The following is a 22,772-nucleotide window of genomic DNA, read 5'->3' as shown; positions in this document are numbered from 1 at the left end:
TCATTCACACACTGATTTCAGTAAAAAAAAAACAAACAACTTTGTATAATATAATGAAAAGTCAGTGCTTTTTCAATATTGAAATTATACCAACTTTTTAGATTTGCAAATTCTATGTCATAGAGGCCTAATAACTTTCTAACAGGGAACATTTATTAAGGAAATAATCAGTAATTTAAAATTGTTGATCTTTATTTAATTATGTATAAATTATTTCTTGATATTAAATTAATAGGCCTTTAGGGAGACACATTAATTCTGTCAGGTAATATGTTAAAGGAAACCAGATTCTCCTTAAAGAATTAATTTGTCAAGGAATAAGTTAAGCGTGGGGTAAAAAATGGAGCTGATCATATTGCAAATACCTCAAAAATAACTTATAAAACAGAAAGACAGAAAAAAACTCAAACCTTTTAAGGCAAATTTATAAATGGCTTCACAAGCTTTAGCCAAAATCTCTTCTTCTGTAGAATTAAGCATTAACACCACCGTTGCTGCCTTTTTACTTTCAATTGTTAATGGATCAAACTGAAATTAAAAAAAGTAACATTTTACTAACAATAAACTTTTAGAATGTATCACGTAAACAAAATTAGAATGTATCATGTAAACAAAATTAAATCATGTATCCAGAAATATAGAACAGATTATAATCTTCAGAGGAGGTAGTCAGTGGGCACTTTGAGTGAATTTTGTCTGTTTAAAAGATAGTAATTTTCTTGTTTTACATCACCATTATTTCTAGAATTAAATCCTTCCTTGTAACAGAGAAAAACAATTAAGCATAAATAATGAACATATGACTGCATTTGATATGATGAAGCATTCTGTCCTTTTGTTTTCCCACCTCTCTGCCAAGAGGAGGGTGGTATGTTTCATTTTCTGTTCTCTAGACCAAGATTGGTTATTACAGCTCCCCAGAATTCAGTGTTCTTTTTATTTACATTATCACAGCAAGTCTGTATAGTATCATTTTGGTTCTGTTTACCATACCGTGCAACAGAGCATGCAAAATCTTTCCCCATTTCTCTGCTTTCCTCTGATTTGTCATTACTTCCTGCACAGTAATATTCTGTTGTGTTCATATGCCCCAGTTTGTGCAGCCGTTCCCCAATCAATGAGCATCCACTTCCACAGAAATCCCGGAATCTGAGAGTTAGAAGGGACTTCAGGGCACTTCTAGTTTCAGGTTATACACAAAAGCCATCTCCCCTACAATGTGCCCAACAAGTCATCATTTAGCAGCTACTTGAAGACCCCCAAAGGGAGGGTCCTCACCACCTTGGGATGCAGTCCAAAGAGAGCTCTGTTGGGAAGTTTTTCTTTGCATCAACCCTCTGCAACTCATTTGCACCCATTGTTCCTGACTCTCCCCTCTTCTAGGTGATGACCCTGTAAATACTTGAAAAAAACAGTTATCACGTGTGTCTGTCCTGCTGCATATGTGTTTGGTAAATGCATAATAATTATTATTATGCAGTGTTCTAAGGTTTGCAAAGTGCTTTACAAATATTATTCTCATTTTGTCTTCCTAATAATCCTAGAATGGAGGTGCTTTTATTATCTTCATTTTATTTATAAGGAAAATAAAGCGGATAGAGTTTAAGTGACTTGCTCAGGGTGACACAGCTATAAAGTGTCTGAGGCCAGATTCGAACTCATGACTTTCCGGACTCCATGACCAACACTGTACTGTTTAGTATGCAACAACACAATGTGCTATTGTACATCATGGGTATCTGAATATGATCCAAGTAACTGGATATATAATAATATTATTATATGTATAAGCATATTCAGCATAGTTCAATAGATGTTCTTTATCTATACAGTCAGTGTAGTTTTCAAAAACAGCAAATTCTTGGATGGGGAGGAGGGGAAAGGGAAGAGGGTGGAGAAGGTTGCAGGCATGAAGAGTGACTTTTAATCTTTTCTCTCTCTCTCTATTTTTCAGGGCTACAGGAAGGATGCAGTAGAGAAGAGTAAAAGCTATATTTTCTTGAATGTTGTGAACCAGAGGTAGAGGGGGAAATGCACGAAGCATTAGCACTGATTAGAAGAGATCAGAGATAGCTGGGAGGAGGGGAGCCACTTGTGTACAGCTAGGAGGGTGAGAGCCAGGGCCTAGGAGCCAAGTTGTAGCCTTGGCTGTGCAATCAATTCCTAAGGATTTCTGCCTGAGCTAAGGTACCATATTTGGGGGTCAAGGCAACCTCACTGGGCTATGCAGTTGAGTGAGGATGGCAGTAATGTTTGGCTAAGAAGCCAAAGGCAGGGAAGACCGACTGAGAGAGGATGCTAAAGACATGGCCACTGAAGTTCTAACTCATTTTCTATGCTACAGGAATTTCCTTATTGATACTGGGAGTCTGTTCCTTACTACTGGACTTGGATTTCAGTCCCATTTATGTCTGTATTTATATTGTAATAAATGTTTACGCTCAAAATGCTAATTGGATACTTTGGTTGCCAGCAGATGAGCTGCCTCAAATATGAGAGAAGTAAGCCAATTCAGATATTCTCAGGGAGGAAATTTTCTGGGTTTCCATAAGCCCATATCCAAGATTGAATTCAGTCCATCTGTCCTCATTTAGCACACAGAATAATTACAAAAGTACTGGCTAATAGAATTATGGTTGATAGAATCCTTGATAATAAAGATTTCAGCAATTTTTTTGTTGTTTGTTCAGTTCAATCATGTCTGATTCTTTGTGACTCTGTGGACCCTACTGTCCATGGGGTTTTCTTGGCAAAGATACTGGAGTAGTTTGCTATTTCTTTCACCAAGAGATTAAGGCAAACAGAGGTTAAGCAACTGACCAGGGGTCACATGGCTAGTAGAATCTGAGGCTGGATCTGCACTCAGGTCTTCCTGATTCCAGGCACAGCATTCTATCCACTGAGTCAGCTAGCTACCTTTCATCATATTAGGTTTGAAATAAGATACAAATGAACAGAATAACTAATTTTTTTCAGTGACATATGTAAGCTACATATTCATTCAAAAGGTTAATTTTAATGGTTGAGGAAAGAGAGGTATGAAACCACATGGTCTCCATTTTATTTTTAAAATAAGCAAAAAAAAAGTAAGGAAGGATGTGAGAATTGTAGTATAAAAAATTGTTAAAGGTAGAGAAATATTGTACTTTGCTAGGGTCAGCATGCAGCTGTGGGCAGAGAAAGTCAGCATGAAGTCTCTTACTCCTACAGAGTCTATCATAGTATAGTAATTTTTATTTTAAAGAAATTGAAAATGAAATGATAGATATAACGCAATGACACATTACTAAACAAGTAGTATAGTGTTGTAATTACTGATTCCATCTGCTTTCAGATGAGAAAGCCATAGTCACCAAAACGCGTGTGGAGAGATTATAATTTCACACTATGTGCAAAATAAATGATGAACTAAAATTACTAACAGGGCTCAAAAAAATCAAGGGGTATTCTAGCTAGGCTCAGAATTCTTTAAAAGTCTTGTAATTAAAGAAGCTATCAATTTACAAATTTAAAATATAGACATACGTATGTAATTTAAATTTTTGTTGATAAATATACTTTTCTCTTACCTCTACAGAGAGTCATTTCTTGTAATCAAGAATAAACCAAAATTAACCAATTTGTATTTTAAATGTAGATATGTTATTCTCATTGGAAATAAAATTTCCACCTAGGACACAAATTTAAACTTAGGTTAGGAAAAGTTGATAAGTTCTGTAGTATTTACCTCATCAATACGTACAAATAATAGCCTTTTGTTGACTTGAGTTTCTAATTATTCCAAGAAGAGGCAGTTTGTTATAAGAGAAAACTAGATTACAACCTTATCTAGGGCATAGCTAGAGATCAGCAGAAATCTGTTGTAAAACTGAATTGATTCATTCGGGTAAAGTCTAAATAAGTGGCTAAAATTACCTTTGACTAATGTCTAAAGCCATTAGTGCCTCCTCACTCTGCGATTTGTTCATGTTCTCCCATAAATCCACCAGAGCAGATCTACACAGAGTTGGCCTTGTTCTAAGAGTAGTTAGTGATATAGAGTTGAACTGTTTCATCAGTGTGTCAAGACAAGGTAGTTAAGAAGACTGTAGTTAGAGTAGGAGTTTGTGTACTAGGACAATACTGAGGGGCTGGAGAACAAGGATGAAAAACAGGTTTAGAGACAAGATAAAGATTATGATCAAATTGTGGAAGGTCATATTTCTTGATTATGGAAGTAGAACATTTGTGAATGATGATAAGATCGAGGATTATTTCTGTGTATAGCTCTCACTTCTTTACTAATTTTCCCTTTATCATTCTTATTTGGTTTTTAACGTCTTTTCTTCAGCTCTTCCAGGAGATTTTGCCAGGCTTCTATCCAATTGACTTTTTGTGTGAGGCTTTACTTGTAGCTGTTTTGATATTATTTTCTTCTTCTGAGTTTGTGTCTTCATCTTTCCAGTCACCACAGTAACTTTTTATGGTGAGGTTCTTTTTTGTTGTTTGCTCATTTTTCCAGCCTATTTCTTGACTTAGAACTTCTATTCTCAGGGTGGAGGAGAGGCACTGTCCCAAACTTCAGGCACTGCTGTTTTCAGAGCTAGTTCTGGGGGTTTCAGTGCTTCCAGGGTGATGTAATCTGGGGAGAGGTGTGGTCACTGCTCTCCTGGTCTGCACTCTGATCCTTACCCAGAAAGTGCCCCTGATCTCTTGTAGCTGCAAATGCTGCTGCACCTCAGTCCCCCTGATCTCTTGTGACTGCAAAGGCCACTGTTCCTTAGGGTTCCTGCCCCTTTGTCACTGCAGATACCTCTGTCTGCCCTGCAACTGTGACTCAGAAGTGGCTATAACATTGGAGCTACCTAGGAGTTTCTTTTAATCTCTTTCTGACCAGTTGTCAGGTCCCCTTACTATCTCTAGCTTGAGAGCTCATAAAGCTGCTTCCATTGCTGTGGCCAACTCATGGCCCACAGTTGATGTTGCTGCCATGCTGGTTCCAGGCAAGGCCTCATCCCAGTGTCACGGACATCTCTTTCCAACCTCCAAAGGGCTGGAAAAATGTCTCACCCTGACCTTCTGTTGGCTCTGCTGCTCCTAAATTTGATTTCAGGCATTATTTTAAATAAGGCATTTTCAAGCAGAATGTAGGGAGAGCCTGGCTACTGCTTCTATTCTACTACCTTTCCCCGCCCCCCCCCCTCGCTTCAAGCTTTTTGGGGGTGTGTTTTTTTCTTCCAGGTAATACTGTGTATGGAATGAGAAATACTTCAGCTGCCATGAGGAAGCCTATATGGAACTATTATTTGCTCCCAGGATATATGCACAGCAAAAAGGAGTCAAGAAAATGTACGATTGGGAGGAGACCCTGTAGGCTCCCTGTGATGTTAGAACTAAAACATTAGATGGAGGTGGGAAATATGAATTTTATCTGTTAGCATTATTGCTAGGGGCTGCTGAGTGATGGTGGATATAGATATAGATATAGATATAGATATAGATATAGATATAGAAATAGATATAGATATTTAGTCTGAAGTCAGGAAGACCTGAGTTCAAATCCATTTACTATGTGACTGCTTTTATTGTTTAGTCATTTTTCAGCCGTGTCCAACTCCATTTGGGGTTTTCTTGGCAGAGATACAAATGTTTTATCATTCCTTCTCCAGCTCATTTATGGATGAAAAGACTGAGACAAATAGGGTTAACTGGCTTGCCCATGGTCACAAAGCTAGTGTAAGTGTCTGAGGCTAGATTTGAACTCAGGAACATGAGTCTTCCTGATGCCATACCTGACACTGTGCCACCTAATTGCCCCCTTGGCAACCTCTGTCTGCCTCAACTATAAAACGGAGATAATAATATCAGTAATAGGGTTGTTGCTGAGGATCAAATGAGATTACATTTGTAAAGTGATAAACTTAATGCCTTGTATGTAGCAGGCACTTAATAAATGCTATTTCTATTCCTTTCCCTAGTCAAAAGGGAGTATGACACTTTTGGTTCTGTGTTAAGGGTGTAAGTTCTACATTAATGGCGTGACTAGTACCAGGGTACACAGAAGTCCTTGTTCAAATTGATGGGATTGAATGCAAGAATGCTTCTATGACCATGGCATCATGTAACAAAATTTTTTTTAACAGACATTCCTTTTAGAAGGGAATATCACCATCCTCATGACAATGGATCACTTCTCAAGACTGTGAATACTAAGCTGACATTTATATAGCACTTTCCCCACATATGTCCTGTGAGGCAGGTAGAGAAAAATAATAATCCTCATTTTACAGATGAAGAAACTGAGGCACAGAGCGTGTTCTTTTAATGACTTGGCTAAGGTCATAGCTAGGAAGTGTTGTCAGATACTGGCAATAGAACCTAGGACTCCTGACTCCAAGTCCAGAATTCTCTCTATTATGTCACACTACATTGTGTGATATTTTATTCAAAGTTCTAAGTTGCCAGCTGATTTTTTCAGGTAATCTGTGAATTCTCCCCATATGCATATCTGGTAAACATGCCAAAGACTCAGTAAATGCCAACCTTGGTGATCTAGGAACATTTACTACCCACAGAAGGGAATCCAAGACACTTCACAAATCTTAAGGTTTAAGGTTGCTGCAGTTACAGGGAAGGCAAGAGAGGGTCCATGAAAAACAGTCTCTGTGACTGGAATCATGGGACAAGGTTATATCACACTTAGCTCCTTGTATGCAGGCTTTTTCTGTTTTAAATGAAAGTTGCATTGACTCATTCAGTGTTTTCCAGTGACTGAACCATATGCATTAGTGCTACCACAAATATGGAAGATTTGTCCAATTTTCCATGCCTCACACCTCTTAATTGGTATGTTGCTCAGAATTTTCCTTGGCAGTCATGGGAACACTCTGTGCAGGTGGGGGATCTAGAGAAGGATCTGAAATGCACTCAACTGTAAATAACAGATAGAAATGAGTGTGGTTCTATTATCTGGTCAGGTGAAAGGATTATGGCCCAGAGTACTACCCATGGAAGTTAATAAAGAAGATGCCCATGTCCCCTCCAGGGCCCCTGGAGAGGAGGGAGAGGGGGTAAGGCAGGGATAAACTTTATCACAACAACTGGGGGAAAGAGAACCATAAGTACGCGATCTGTGCAATACTGCTGTTTGGTGGTTTCATTTACCACTATGTAAGGAGGTCTGAGGGGTTTCACTGAGTTCAGTGTGTTTAGTTGTTTACTGACAAACTTTAAGGTAAGTATGTTTATTCAGGTATTGGTTTAGCTCTCTGGCTTTTGAGGTTCCTTCCAACTCTGAAATTCTGTAACGTGAAAATATGTATCCAATACAAGGTACACCTCTAGGACTGTTGTCATGGCTCAGTCATTCAGTCTTGTCTGACTCTTCCTGGCCCCACGGACCATAGCTTGCCCATACTGTCCATGGAGTTTTTTTGGCAAAAATACTGGAGCGGATTGCCATTTCCTTCTCCAGTAAAGTATTTCAGAAGAATATATAGGACTTAGGAAGAGTATTATTGTCTTAGCTTCCTAGAGAGCTTCTCTTACATGAGAATTGTTCTGGATGTTTCTGCAGTAGAATGATCAGCAAAGAGATAGCTAAAGGTACAAGCATTTATGCCTCTTGCTACTCCAGATATTCTGTGTGCTGCAGACATAGCTGGTATATTTCTAGGTTATAAGGAGGGTTGTCTTATCAGTAATATTATGCCTACAATAATAATTTTACTAAAATGCAGTGCAGGCTTCTTTCTGGTATGGTTACTGTTCTGAGACTTTGCCTCAGCATAATATGGGGAAATATAAAAATTCTAGATATAATATTTTACCCCAGTCACAAAAATTGTTCATTATGCCACTGTACACTACATTCTAAGAAGTCTAATTATAAAGCATTAAGATGAGTGGATCAGTCAAAGATCTTTGTTCCAAACATAGTTCCAAATCTCTAATCTCAGATGGAACATGTTCTTCCTAAAGAATTTTTATTTTTAAAAATAGGCTACCATCTTCCAGGAAACTATTCAGTATGAGTGAATGGTATGATATGGCCTCTAACAAAGCTAATGCAATTTTAGCTTGTATTAATGGAAATTTAATATCCAGACAAAGGATACAATAATCCCCTTTTATCCTATATTGGTCAGACTACATCTAGAGTACAGTGTTTCGCTCCAGGCCCATGGCCAGGGGGAGGTTGTAGCAGTACTGTGATAGTGAGGAGTCAGCAAATCATCTAAACTAAGGAATGGTTGAAGGAATCAGAATGATTAAGACTGGAAAAGAGGTGCCTTAAGGGGGCACGTGATAGCCATTTAAAATGTTTATTAATATATTTTACATTGCTTACATTTTCTAAAATTTTCTCCCCTCTCTTACTCAGAGAACCATCCTTTGTTACAAACAAAAATTAAGAAAAACAGTTCAGCAAAACTAACCAACTTACATATAAGGAGAGACACTGTATGCTGTATTCTGCTCCCATAGTGCCTTATGTCTCCAAAGAAGAACTGGAATTATCATATTCTTTCTTTGGGCCAGGCTGAGTCATAATAATTGAACTCAACAATATCCAATTTCAGTGTCTGGTGGTATTCTTTTCATTGATCTTGTAGTCATTGCATATATTGTTTCTTCATCCTTCTTACTTTGCTTTGTACCAACCAGTTCATACATGTCTTATCAGTTTCTTCAAATTCACCATTTCCAACAGCACAGCTATATTCCATGTATGTGTAATAATTTGCTTAGCCATGCTCTGACAGAGGGCTATCTATTTTGTTTCTAATTCTTTGCTAGTATAAATAGTACTGCTATATACAGTTTGGTATTTACAGGACCTTTCATATGTCAGCAGAGGCAACTCTGGGTCAAAGAATATTGATATTTTAGTCACTTTCTTAGCATGTTTCCAGATTCCTTTCTTTAACTTGTGGACCAACTCATAGTTCCATAAACAGGAGATTAGTGTGCCCGTCTTCCTACAACCCCACCAGCAATCAATATTTCTATCTTTTGTCATCTTTGGCAATTTACTGAATCTGAGATGAAACTTTAGAGGTAGCTTTGATGTGCAGTTATTATTAGTGGTTTGGAACAGTCTTTCACATGGCTGTTAATAGCTTGTAAATCTTGTTTTGAGAACAGTTTATTTGTATCCTTTGACCACTTTCTTTGGTGAATTTCAGGTTTTGATATTATATATATCTATATTAATTCCACGTATGTACACATATATGTGTTTATATATGGCACAGATGTATATCTAGGTACATATCTTAGATATCAGACCTTTGTCAAAAATATCTGATACAAAACAGGTTTTTCCCCTCAATCATTTTCCTCTTCCCCCAAATCAAACTATTTTTTTATCCTAATTGTGAACTCAAAACTAGTGTTCAATAATTCCAACAACATAAACTAATCAGTCAGCTAGTAAGTGTTTTCTGTATGCCAGGCACTATGTGAAGCACTGGGGATACAAAAAGAGGCAAAAACACAGTCCCTGCTCTCCAGGAGTTCACAGTCTAATGGGGATAAATCTTTATTTGACAATAAATGCTGGGAAGACTGAAAGAGAGTTGGTGGAAATTAGGTTTAGTTTAGCATCTTATACCATATAACAAAATAAGCTCAACATAAGCAAATGACTTGAATATTTTAAACATCTCACCATAAAAATAATAGAAGAAAACAAGATCAAGTACTTTTCACAGCTCTGGAAAGAAGGGATAACAGTGATCAAAAAGGATAAAATAGGCCATTTAAGTTACATGAAATTGACAAGTTTTACACATAAGTATACTGGCTTTGAAGCCAGAGAACCTGGGTTCCAATTCTGCTTCTCTCACTACCAGTGTGACATGGGGCAGGTCATTTCCCCTCTCAGGTCTCTTTCTTCATCAGTAAAACAAGCAGTGTTGAACCAGATGGCCTACTAAAAGTTCCTTTCATTATCTTAATCTATCATCCTATGATGGCCATTTTCAAATAGTTCATGATTTTTTTTCTCATAACAGCTCCAGAGGGTATAACTAGGGCCAAGGCATTAGATAAAACTGGTAAAAAAAAAAAATAAACTTCTTTTTTACTTTCTAGTAAGTAATTAAACTCTATTTAATTCAATGCAGCAGATATCCATTGAACTGACTCCAGTAACACTATTCAAATAGAATGGGATGTCATATACACTTGTTCCTGTTCCATCACTGGACTCTTCATGTAGAGACTGTTGTCAAAGAAAACGTTCCTAATGTGAGTGGGATATTGGATTAGATGAGGTCATCTAAGGGCTCTTCCAATTCTAAGATTATATTAAATATACAATCCTATCTCTTCATTTTTTTTAAAAGAGGAAAATCACATCTATGGCTGTTTCAAAAAAAGTTTTATTTCATGCTTTATTCATATCTGCTTCTTCACAAGCCTGAAGTTTGATACATGAACAGCCCAAGGGGTTCCCTCTAGCTTGAACAAACAGAATCTTTCAGTTTTTTGTAGACTTTAAAAAGAAAAAATAACTTTTTTTTGAAAGAGATATCAATAGATATATGCCCTATGTAACAAAAAAATGGCTAAATGATGTAGTGGTGAAGTATTGATATCCTTCATAATTCTGGATAAATAATGCAATACTTCTGATATCCAGAGACCTGAGTCAATTTTTGGACAGCTTTCTTCACATAAATAGTTTTAGTTCAAATTCTGATTTTTGTTCATCTTAACTGGCTTATGGTGAACATCAGACAGTAAATTTTGACTAAATATTTCCAAAAAAAAAGCTTGCTCATGAACATGATGTATCACTCACATACTTAAAATGAAAATAATTGTGGGTCTCTAATCTTGTAATTAAGTGATCACAATGTTTCAAATTTCTATTCCAAGATATAATACTATATTAGAACTGGTTAATTTAAACATTAGCCAGGCTTTGGACTTATGTGATCATATATCTCCATGTATATAACAATACAGTTCATACGACTTCCAAGGTTCCTTTTACAGATACAGCTGTCAAAAAATCAATAGTCAAAGTGCCCTTAAATGAAGAATTTTCTTATAATATACCACAAATCAGAAAACTTACCACATCTTTAGGAGGAGGTTCTACTTCCTTCTTTATTTTTTTACCCATCCTAAAAGGGCAGACCAGAAAATACAAAGAATCACTCTGTTTTTCTCTACTACTTGTTATTCCTATATACATTTGATAGGTTTATTGAGCATGATGTTGAAAAGCCCTGGCTTCATGGGCGCGATGCAGGCAACAGTGATGCTAAAAACCAATGACTGATTCTATAACAAAGGGTCACTGACTAGCCGGAAGAATCAAGCCTTTTATGGTACTCATCCAGCATATTCATATTCTCTTTCTTTCTCTTTTTCCTCTCTCTCTTCTCTCATCCTATGGATTGATCTAAATTACTTTGTGGGAATGCCCCTTTCATGGAATATAGACAGAAGTTAATTCTGAGGTTTTTTTAATCTGCTCAGCATGGTCATTTATGGCGGGGACAATAGAATTTTTTTTTTTAATGAAAGCTATGTGTCAAAAAGCTGTAGTTTTGTTGGTGTGGCTACTCCTTCAGTGGAGATCACAAGCTCTCTATAGCTTAGTAAAAATAAAATTAGATTTATCATGGCTTAAAAATTCATCACCGCATAGATCTAATAGGTACTATTGTCAAGTGGGAAAGGTTTTAAGTATAGGCTCTATATCTTTTCATCTGAGGACCATCCCCAGCTCAGCAGAGGGTAGAGGAGAAGTTGGACTTCGTGTTAAGAGACTTGCCTCAGATATTAACCAGGTATGTCATCATGGACAAATCATTTAAAAAGGGCTTTAGGTCCTCGAACATAAAATAAGATGGCACTTGTGCTACCATCCCCTCAGGGTGCTTATGTTAAAGCATGACATGAACAACTGTATCATTAGTATTATTATTAAAGTGATAAGACCTCAGAGCAGAATTTTATTCAATCAGTCAATAGTTAGCATTTCTTATGCACCTGCTATGTGCCAGGGATTATGCTATGTGTTTAGAATACAGATATAAAAGAATTAAATAATCCTTGCAGGGAAGGAACATATATTCCAATGAGGAAAGCAAGAAATATATCTATAAATAAACACATAAAAAGAAAAAATACAAAGTAGTTTTTCAGAAAGCTAGAATGAGAGAGAAGGTAGAATGTGTTGGGGGATCAGGAAAGGCTTCATGTACAAGCTGAAGAGAGGGATTCTCTGAGGGCGTGATGAAGACAGTGTATATTCCAGGCATGGCTATGGTATCTAGAAGATCATGAGTTAGAGAGAACGGCTGAATTCCAGAGTGCAGGAGAAGTGGCAATGCATAATAAAATTGGAAGAGAATTTGGGGCAAGGCTGTAAAGTACTTTAAAAACTAAAGACAGGAGTTTATCTTTTGTCCTAGAGACAATAAGGAACACCAGAATTAAGTAAGCGAGAGGGTCAGATCTGCATTTTGGAAATATTCCTTTGTCCACAGAGTGTAGGATGGGCTGGAGTGGGGACAGACCAGGTAAGAGGTTTTTGGAATAATTAAGAGAAGAGGTGATGAGGGCCTGAACTAAGCTACTAGCTGTGTGTCAGATGTGACTCAGTCAATCAATAAGGATTTAGGTGACTACTACGTGCCAGGCATTGGGCACCGTACTGAGTACCTCTTGGGGAAAGCCCTTAACAAATCTTCTAGGTCATACCAATACTTTTAGGAAAAGCCTATATCACCTAGGAAAAGTGTCATTTAAATTTTTATTTTTTTTATTGTGAACTTAACCAATCAAACACAATCATTTCAATATACATAGAACAAGAAATAGGAATACATATGATATTGTGACCTGTTTCTTTTGTTTTTTGTTATAAAATGTGTATGTATGTATGTAATTTAATAAGATCATAAAAATTGCTCTGTCTCCTATAAATTGAGTGATCCTAATAAATTATTGTTTGAGAACAAGTAACACCTGAGAAACAACTCACATATTCAAATAGTTATGGTACCTGATTTCCAAAGGTTTCTTTGTATTTCCATCACCTAGCACATAGTTACTGGTGCATCGTAGGTTCTTAATGCCTGTTGACTGACTGGGGACCAGTAAGGCAAAGGATTTCTACCCTGCAAAAGCTTGAGGCTCCCTCAACTCCCTGCTCTTATGAGACCTTTGGAGCACCCCCATGGCATTCGGCTTGGAGGGCCAGTCTGACAATAGTAAATAAAACCCCAGCCTCCACCAAATCCGTATGCCTATGTTGTCCCCAGAGCCTCTATTAAGTCAGTGTTTGCCTGACAGCTCCCTATGGATGTGCCCTGGGCTCAGAGCCAGGGGTTACAGGCCCTTCCTCCCCCTTTCCTAGTCCCTGTTCTGGCCTTAAAGGGAAAGTGAATGTTCTGGAAAGAACATTGGATTTAGAGCCAGAGAACTGAAGGATGTGGACTTATATCCATAGGGTCTTCTAATGCTAAGTCTTAGTATCTATTTTTCTTATTCCCATATTAGTGATTTGTAGTGGTGAGTAAAGAGGGAAAGGCAAAAGACAGGAATAGCAGCTCTGAGAGGACCACAATAATATTCTGGTTTGGACATGAATTGAGACCCATGATTTCACTGCTATAGAGCAATTGTGAAAAAATGTCCTCTACCAATCAAGGAATCAAATATTAAGTGCCTCTTATGTGCAAGGCACTATTTTGGGTGCTGGGGATACAGACACAAAGAATAAAATTGTCCCTGCGTATTTACCTTTTAATTACTTTTACTTAAGTGCATGTAAAATATGTACAGCATAAATATAAGGTGAATAAATACAAATCTATTCTGTATCTATACAAAACTATATATGCTCTATATGATATATGTGTATGCATGCATATATTATATATACATGCATTTGATACATATACACATACATAGTAGGTTAAATACATTAGCTGGGGAAAGAAGTTGGGAAGGAGTGGAGTGGCTTTGTGCAGAAGGTGATGTTTGAGGTGCATCTGGAAGAAAAGGATTCTCTGATAAAGAGTAAAGACAGAATGAATTCCAGACAAAAGAAAGAGCCAGTACAAAGCCATGGAGATAGACAGTGGAAGGTTATATGTAAGGATTAGACAAAATGCCAGTTTTGTCTGGATCTGCAGGGTGTAGGAGAGGGGATAATGTCCACTAAGGCCATTAAGATGGGTTGGGCCAGGTTGTGTAGGGCTTTAAAAGCTAAACAGGATTTTACATGTGATTCTTGAGAAAATAGGAAAGCACTGAAGTTGACTGAGTAGGGAATCACATGGTCAGATTTGCATTTGGAAAAATTACTTTGGCAGCAGTATGTAAGATACACTAGAATGAATGGTGAGAGGTCTTGAGGGCCAGAATTGAGGCATTAGGTAGTTGTGTCCTGGGTGGGGAGAAGGGGTCAGATGCAAGAGATGTTATGATGGCAGAAATGGCATCTGGTTGGATACGTGGGGTGAGGGAAAATGAGAATCCAGGATGATTCTGAAGTAGTGAATCTGAGAAACTAGAAGGATAGTGGTGCTTTCAACAGAAATAAAGAAGTTTGGAAAAGAGGGAGGAACTCACTCTGAGACATCTCTGGGATATCAGATTTGAAAAAGGCTCGTTAAATCAATGGCAGCTTATGGGAGGTAAGTAGAGAAAGAGACAGACAAAAGGACAGAGGCAAAGAGACACAGCAACAGAAAGAGACAGAAGATAAGTGAGATAGGAAAAAAGAAATATAGAAGGGAAAGAATATAGAGGGAGAAGAAAAGACATATTTAGGATAGAAACAACACCCATGGGGAAACATATATGGTTAGGGTACAAGTTAGCATTTTCTCCATGTTATATAGTCTTAAAGAGTAGCCACCTAGAGCACCTGACTTGCCAGGGTCACATAATTACTATGTGTCAGTGGGACTTGAGCCCAGATCTTCCTGGTCCTGGGTTGGCTTTTTATTCTTTACTCCAAGATGTCTCTCCATTCTGATCTGGACCTAAGTAAAACTGTATTGAAAATTATTTCTATTTGAGGCTCTTAGCTCCCTTTTTTGGCTATGTTTTCTTCTCCTTTCTCCTCTTTGTTTATTCATTTTTATGCCTTATTAAAACCAGGAGGAATTTGATTAATTCATCATTGCATTATTTTAAGGGGGGAGAAGGGTGGGAGAAGGATCAGTTCTAGACATGTAATGGTGTCATAAGTGGGAACTCCTGATGTGTATCTGGCAAACTTCCCACACTATACCTTGTAGTCTTGGAGAGTTGCCTGGGGGCATTGAGATGTTAAGGGATTTGCCTACAGTTAGTATATGAATCCAGGTCTTCCTGATTCCAAGGCTTGCCAGTACGTTGCAGGAAGAAGGAAGAAAAGGATGAAGGAGGTAGAAGATAACAAAAAAGGGGAGGAGAAGGAAGAAAGAAAGACAAACATAAGGAAAGAAAAGAGTAGTGGGAGAGAAAGGAAAAGAGTAAAGAAGAGGTGAAGGGAGGAGGCAGGGGCAAATAAAATGAAAGAATCTGAGGTGAAGGAAAAGCAAGAAGGATGATGAAAGAGAAAGGAAAAGAGGGAAGGGAAAGTTAAGGGAGAAGCAATGAAAAAGGAGGGAAGAGGAGAAGGAAGAAAGAAATAAAAGGAAAAAGGAAAGAAGATATAGAAAAAGAAGGGGAAAGAAGCAGAAAGTGGTGGTGAAAGGAGAAGAGGCATTGGAATAGGAAGGGGAGGAGAAGTAGTAGGAGGAGTTAAAGGGAGAAAGAAAAAGGGGAAAGAAGAGAAAGAAGAAAGAAAAGGAAGCGGAGGATGGATTAAAAAAGAGGACGAGTTAGAGGGAGAAAGAAAAAGGGGAAAGAGGAGAAAGAAGAAAGAAAAGGAAGGGGAGGAGGGATTAAAAAGAAAGAGGGAAGGGAGCTGAGGGAAAAGGAAAACAAAACCCAACCCCCCTGCCCCAGCCAGGCCAGCCTCTGGACATGGTCAGCTCAGCGTGGGGGGAGGCGGATCTCCTGAGAACACTTGGTCCTGCCCGGAATGTTTCCTCCGAGCCAGCCTCGAGTCTCCCGGGACTCCACCTGCCTCCTGGCCCTCTAGACTTCCTCCAAGCTCTCCCTGCCATCCCAGCCTTGGCCTTACCTGCCCGTGAACCTGGAGCAACAGCTCCCTCCGCTCCCTCCCTCCTTCCTCTAGGCTTGGGCTTCTGGTTGTTTTCAGTTGCTAGGAGACGAGGGAAGGGGAGGGGCAGGAGGAGGAGGAGAGCGAAAACATGCTTAGGCGCATGCGCCTTCAGGAGGCGGCCTAGGCCCCGCCCCCGCCCCGCCCTTCTGGTAGAGTGTGCTGCATCCCAGCGCATCCTACAGCATCGCATCCCTTGGAGCCTGGACCAGGGGGACCCTGGACCAGGACCGCTTCTCTTCTTTCCTTCTTAAAGAATTAAATAAATCCCCTCCCTGCTTTAGTAAGAGTGATAGTACGTCCCTTTAACATCCCATTTTCACAACTGGCTGCAGAGCCCCACAGCCCCGGGCTGCTCCGGCTTCCCCTGCGCCTTAAGAAGCGCTTCGCGTGCCCTGGCAGCGCTTGGCACTTGTCAGGGCTCCGTCCCCGCCCGCATCGCGATTTCTCCTAGCAGTCATTCTCATCCGACCTCGGCAGACAAGCTGAAGCCCTCGGAAAATCAGCGGTTAATTTGATTAGTAATTCACCTCCCGCTGATTGTTCTTTGTACCATTGTGCGATAATAACGGTTCTGTGTCTGACCTCCTCACTAATGCTCAACAGCCTTTTTTATTCCTCTCTTGTTTACTCGCCATTGTGTTCTTCTCCAAAGGAGCCACCAACATGCACGTGTGCCCTATCCTTAAAAGCAAAACAAACAAAAAAATCTCAAAGACGCAATGCAACCCACTGTCTTCTTGCTTCCCCCTTCCGTGCCAAACTGCTAGAAAGAGTATTTTATACTCTGCCAAACGCAGGCAGAACAAAGAGAAATCAACCAGCTTCAGCTGAGTACATACAGGAGAAATCCGTGTTGGCAGTGATGGGGTTATGAGAGTGTCGAGGGAAGGAGAGTCACAAGGGATCCAATCCTGGGAGAAATCCTGAGAGGGGGAAATCTCAGATTTTATTAATCCTGAAAAAAAGACTTCAGAAAATCAGAAATTTCCAACCTATATAGACACCCACTTTCCATCTCTTGCTGTGGTTTAGTCTTTTTCAGTGATGAGCCTGTTTGAGGTTTTCTTTGGCAAAAATATTGGAATATTTTGCCATTTCCTTCTCCATCTCATTTTACAGACAAGGCAACTGAGGCAAATAGGGTTAAGTTTATTTGCCAGAGATTAGATTTGCACAAAAATCTTTCTTAATCTAGCCTCGGCACTCTATTGCAACACAGATAAAAGGGGTATTAGTAGACAGGCAAACTTTCACAAGTGAATCTATAAGTCCCATCACACAATTGACAGAGATATAGAGCATATAAAATCCCATCTTTATTGCTTTTTTTTTTAAAAATGATTGGATTCAGTAAACATATTGTCTCCAGCATACCTCAAAATTATTCAGAATTCCTTGAAAGACAACTGTCTTTAATGTCAAGCAAAACATAAAAGGGGGAGACATACGCTCACCAAAGTTGTTTCACAGGATCATGAAGGAGATTCAGAGTAGGGTCCAAATTGAAGATCGATTCCTTAGAGATGTTGAGGTCATTCAGATGCTCCTGTTTGCCCATGTCATTGTGCTGGTTCCGTAAAACCCAAGGGCATTACAGAATCTCTTGGATGAGATCTGTTTGGTCTAATAAATAACACAAGGAAAAACCGGTAGATCAAGGCCTACTACTCAGATTATAATATGCAGGTAGATAGAAAATCTATAGCTCTTGTCCAACATTGTGTGTACGTGTGTGTGTGTGTGTATGTACATATCTTGGATAGACAGTACAAGCCGACAACAAATCAGACCCAGAATTAAAAAGGAGAACTGGCTACAAACTGCAAGTCTCCCTTAATGACCACAAACTTCTCCCAGAAACAAAAGACCAGTTTTTAATACCAGTGCTTTGCTACTATTGTGTGTCTATGAGTCATGGGAGGCAGCATTGCAAAATGGAAAGAATAGGGCTTTGGAGTTTCAGAACCTGAGTTCGAATACTATCCCTTAATCTCCATAAACTTCAGTATCCCCATTTATAAATGAGGAGATGGAGTGGCCTCCAAGGCACCTTATAATTCTCCCTCTATGATCCTATAATAATATTACAGTCTCTAGTCTAAAGACTTAATTCTAAAGAATTAAAAAAGACCATCACTCACACGCATTACAGATGTGCATCACTTCACAGCTGTAAGTTAAAGAATAGGTGGCTACATTAGTAGAGGCAGTTTCCACAACTCCATTCTTTCTTCAACAAAAGAGCAAGTACTGAAACTTGCAAACAGACCATGGTCAAAAAGAGAAAAAGAAGGGAAAATTATAGGGTAATCCTTTGAAATTTCTAGTAAAAATCACTAGAAACGTAAAAGTGAAAAAACTACTTAAATTTTTTTTTATCTGCCCCTATACTGCAGTTTTAAATAAATATGCTTTCCTCTTCTTGATTTTGAATTTAGGTGTGCTTTTAACGATTCAAGAAAAATATAGTTAAACATTTTGGCTTAAATTTCAGAGAGAAGAGCTGCTACCAAACACTTGTGGGAAAATAATAATCATGTTATGCACTCACCTGCAGTGCTGGTGTCAACTGTCAGCATCAGGAAGCAACAAGCTTCCAGAGATTTCAAGCCCTCCTTATGCAATGATGTTTTCCTGAGAACTTGTATATAAAAGGGATTTTTATCAACCAATTTTTAAAGTATACTAGTGGAACTCATTATTTAAAGAAATCCTGGGAAAAATTCTTTGACAAAGGAAATAATCACCTCTGAATGTGTCTGTATCTATCCGCACATGTAGAATCCATATCAAATAGCTTGCTTTCTGAAGAAAGGGGGGATGGAAGAGACAGGTGAAGGATTTTTTATTTATTTATTTTAAAGTAATTAATCAGTTTAGTTTTTGTTTTCAACATTTAAAAAAAATTTTTTATTTACATGTGAAAACAATTTTTAAAGTTCATTTAAAAATTTTTAGTTCCAAATTCTTTCCCTTCTTCCCCTCACCCTTTCCTGAGACAACAAGCAAATTGATATAGGTTATACATGTGCAATCATGCAAAACATATTTCCATATTGGTCATGTTGTAAAAGAAAATACAGACCAAAAAAACTATGAAAAAATAAAAAGTAAAAAACAATCTGCTTTGATCTGCATTCAGACTCCATCAGTTCTTTCTCTGGAGGTGGACAGCATTTTTGATCATGAGTCCTTTGGAATTGTCTTGGATAATTATACTGCTGAAAATTGCTAAGTTATTCACAGTTGATCATCACACAGTATTGCTGTTTACTGTGTACAGTGTTCTCCTGGTTCTGCTCACTTCACTTTGAATTGGTTCGTGTTAAGTTGTTTCAGGTTTTTCTGAAGTCATGCTGCTCATAACTTTTTTATACCACTGTACTGTTCCATGACAATCATATACTGTTCAGTCATTCCCTAATTGATGGATTGATGAGCATCCACTCAATTTCCAATTCTTTGCCATCATGAGAAGAGCTGCTACATTTTTGTAGAAATAGGTCCTTTTCCTTTTTTTAAAATATTTCTGGTACTAGTGTACTAGGTCAAAGGGTGCACACAGTTTTATGACCCTTTGGGCATAGTTCCAAATTGCTCTCCAGAATGGTTGGATCAATTTACAACTCTACCTATAGTGCATTAATGTCCCAGTTTTCCCATATCCCCACCAACATTTATCATTTTTCTTTTCTGTCCTATTACCCAATCTGATAGGTGGCACCTCAGAGTTGTTTTAATTTTCATTTCTCTAATTAATAGTGATTTAGAGAATTTTATATGACTACAGATAGCTTTGATTGTTTTTTATCTGAAAACTGCCTGTTCATATCCTTTAACCATTTATCAAGTGGGGAATGATGTGTACTTTTATAAATTTGAATCAGTTCTCTATATATTTGAGAAATGAAGCCTTTATCAGAGAAACTTTCTATTAAAAAACTTCCCAGCTTTCTGCTTTCTTTCTAACCTTGGTTGCATTGGTTTTGTTTGTGCAAAACCTTTTTAATTAATATAATCACAATCATTCATTTTACACTACATTATGTTCTCTTTTGTTTGGTCATGAATTCTTTCCTCATCCATGCATCTAGTAAACAATTCCATGGTCCCCTAATTTGCTTATGGTATGACCCTTTATGTCTAAATCATGTACCTATTTTGATGTCTTGGGATACAGTGTGAGAAATTGGTCTATACCTAGTTTCTGCCAAACTGCTTTCCAGTTTTCCCAGCAGTTTTTGTCAAATAGCAATTTCTTTGGATCTTTGGGTTTATATAACACTAGGTTACTATGAGCATTTACTCCTGTGTATTGTGTACCTAATCTATTCCACTGGTCCACCACTTTGTTCCTTAGCCAGTACCCGATTGTTTTGATGATTACCACTTTATTATACAATTTGAAAACTGGTACAATGAGACCACCTTCTTTTACATTTTTTTCATTAGTTCCCTTGACTTTTGTTCTGTGACGAATTTTGTTATTACTTTTTCTAGCTCTATAAACAATTTTTGGAAGTAAATTTGAATAAATAAATCAATTTAGGTAGAATTGTCATTTTTATTATATTGGCTTGGCATACCCATGAGCAATTAATATTTTTCCAGTTCTTTAGATCTGACTATACTCATGTGAAAAATGTTTTGTAATTGTGCTTATATCATTCCTGGATCTGTCTTGGCAGGAGGAGTCCCAGATATTTTATATTGTCTATGATTATTTTAAATGGAATTTCTCTATCTCTTGGTGCTGGTCTTTGTTGGTAACACATAGAAATGCTAATGATTTATGTGAATTTATTTTATATCCTGCAAATTTGCTAAAGTTCATTATTTCAACTAGTTTTTAAGTTGATTCTCAAAGAATAATACTACCATATCATCTGCAAAGAGTGATAGTTTTATATCCTCATTGTCTATTATAATTCCTTCATTTTTTCTTTGTTGTTGCTATGATTAGTATTTCTAGAACAATATTAAATGTAGTGGTGATAGTGGATATCCTTGCTTCACTCCTGATGTTTAGGAAGGCCTCTTAGCTTATCTCCATTACAGATAATACTTGTTGATGGTTTTAGATAAATATTATCTAAAGAAAGCACCATTAATTCCTGTGCTTTCTAGTGTTTTAAATAGGAATGGGAATTGTATTTTGTCAAAAGCTTTTTCCTGCATCTATTCATATTTTATCATGATTTGTGTTGGTTTTGTCATTGATCAGGCCAATTATACTGACAGTTTTCCTAATATTGAATCAGCCCTGCATTCCTAGTATAAATTACGCTTGGTTATAGTGCATGACTTTTGTGATAGTTTCCTTTAATCTCCTTACTAGTATTTTATTTAAAATTTTTCCAACAATATTCATGAGGGAAATTAGTCTATAGATTTCTTTCTGGGTTTGCTCTTCCCTGATTTAGGTTGTTGTAAAATCCCCAGATTTTGTTGTAAAAGGAATTTGGAAGGATTCCTTCTTTGCCCATTTTTACAAATAGTTTATATAGTATTGGAATTAATTATTCTTTATATATTGAAATTCAATTGTGACTCCACTTGGCCCTGGGGATTTTTTCTTAGACAGTTCATTGATGGCTTGTTCAATTTGCTTTTCTACGATAGGGTTGTTTAAGTATTCTATTTCCTCTTCTGTTAATCTGGGCAATTTATGTTTTTTTTAACATTTGTCAGTTTCACTTAGATTGTCATATTTATTGTCATATAATTATTATATGTCATATATTATTGTCATATAATTGCTCCTAAGTGATTTAATTTCTTCTTCATTGGTCTTGAATTCACCCTTTTTATTTTTGACACTGGTAATTTGGTTTTCTTTTTTTAAATCAAATTAAGCAGTGGTTTATGCATTTTTCATAAAACTAGTTTCTAGTTTTATTTTTTCATTATTTTTGATTTTTTATTAATCTGTCCTTTGATTTGCAGGATTTACAATTTGATGCTTAACTGCAGATTTTTAGTTTGCTCTTTTTCTAATTTTTTTTCCCATTGCATGACCTGTTCTTTATTTTATTGATTTAAGCATTTAGAGATATAAAATTTCACCCTAGTACTGTTTTGGCTACATCCCACAAATTTTGTTATGTTGTCTTATTGTTGTTATTCTTTTTAATGAAATTATTGATTGTTTCTATGATTTGTCCTTTGATCTATTATTTCTTTAGGATTAGATTATTTACTTTCCAATTAATTTTTAATCTGTTTCCACAGTCCCTTATTGAATAAATTTTTTATTACATTATGATCTGAAAAGGATGCATTTAATATTTCTGATTTTCTGAATTTGGTTGTGAGGATTATACGCCCTAATACATGGTCATTTTTGTGTAGGTGCCAGGTGCTAAGAAAAAAGTATAATTCTTTCTGTTGCCATTCAGTTTTCTCCAGGGGTCTCTCATATCTAACTTTTCTAAAATTCTACTTATTTCCTTAGCTTATTTTTTGCTTATTTTGGGAGGCTTATCTAGTTCTGAAAGAGGTAAGTTGTGGTCCCTCACTAGTATGGTTTTACTATCTATTTCCTTCCATAACTCATTTAATATTTCCTTTAAGAAATTGGATGCTATTTCATTCGGTGCAT

At 37.3% G+C, this 22,772-nt stretch overlaps 1 protein-coding gene across 5 annotated transcripts in view; it reads right to left on the bottom strand.

Moving 5' to 3' along the window:
- The window catches only part of ARMC3 (armadillo repeat containing 3), a 129,532-nt gene extending 113,226 nt beyond the window's left edge, over nt 1–16,306 (bottom strand). For 3 of the 5 annotated variants that reach the window (XR_011976667.1, XM_072651702.1, XM_072651703.1), the window contains exons 1-3: nt 16,130–16,306; nt 11,069–11,117; nt 411–528 (exon numbers count right to left, since the gene is read on the bottom strand). Coding sequence is in view for 3 of the 5 variants with exons in the window: in XM_072651702.1 (XP_072507803.1) it covers nt 411–528; nt 11,069–11,116 (166 nt within the window). In the remaining 2 variants the exon portion in view is untranslated. Of the gene's footprint in view, nt 1–410; nt 529–3,569; nt 3,590–11,068; nt 11,118–16,129 lie in introns of those variants that run through there. The other 2 variants (XM_072651705.1, XM_072651704.1) reach the window with 2 other exon arrangements.
- Between the last annotated feature and the right edge of the window lie 6,466 nt (nt 16,307–22,772).

This window comes from Notamacropus eugenii, chromosome 3 (assembly GCF_028372415.1).
Source record: "Notamacropus eugenii isolate mMacEug1 chromosome 3, mMacEug1.pri_v2, whole genome shotgun sequence".
In the NCBI taxonomy this organism is placed as follows: domain Eukaryota; kingdom Metazoa; phylum Chordata; class Mammalia; order Diprotodontia; family Macropodidae; genus Notamacropus; species Notamacropus eugenii.
The sequence above is the reverse complement of the archived record's forward strand: the minus strand, read 5'-3'. Positions and strand labels throughout refer to the sequence as shown.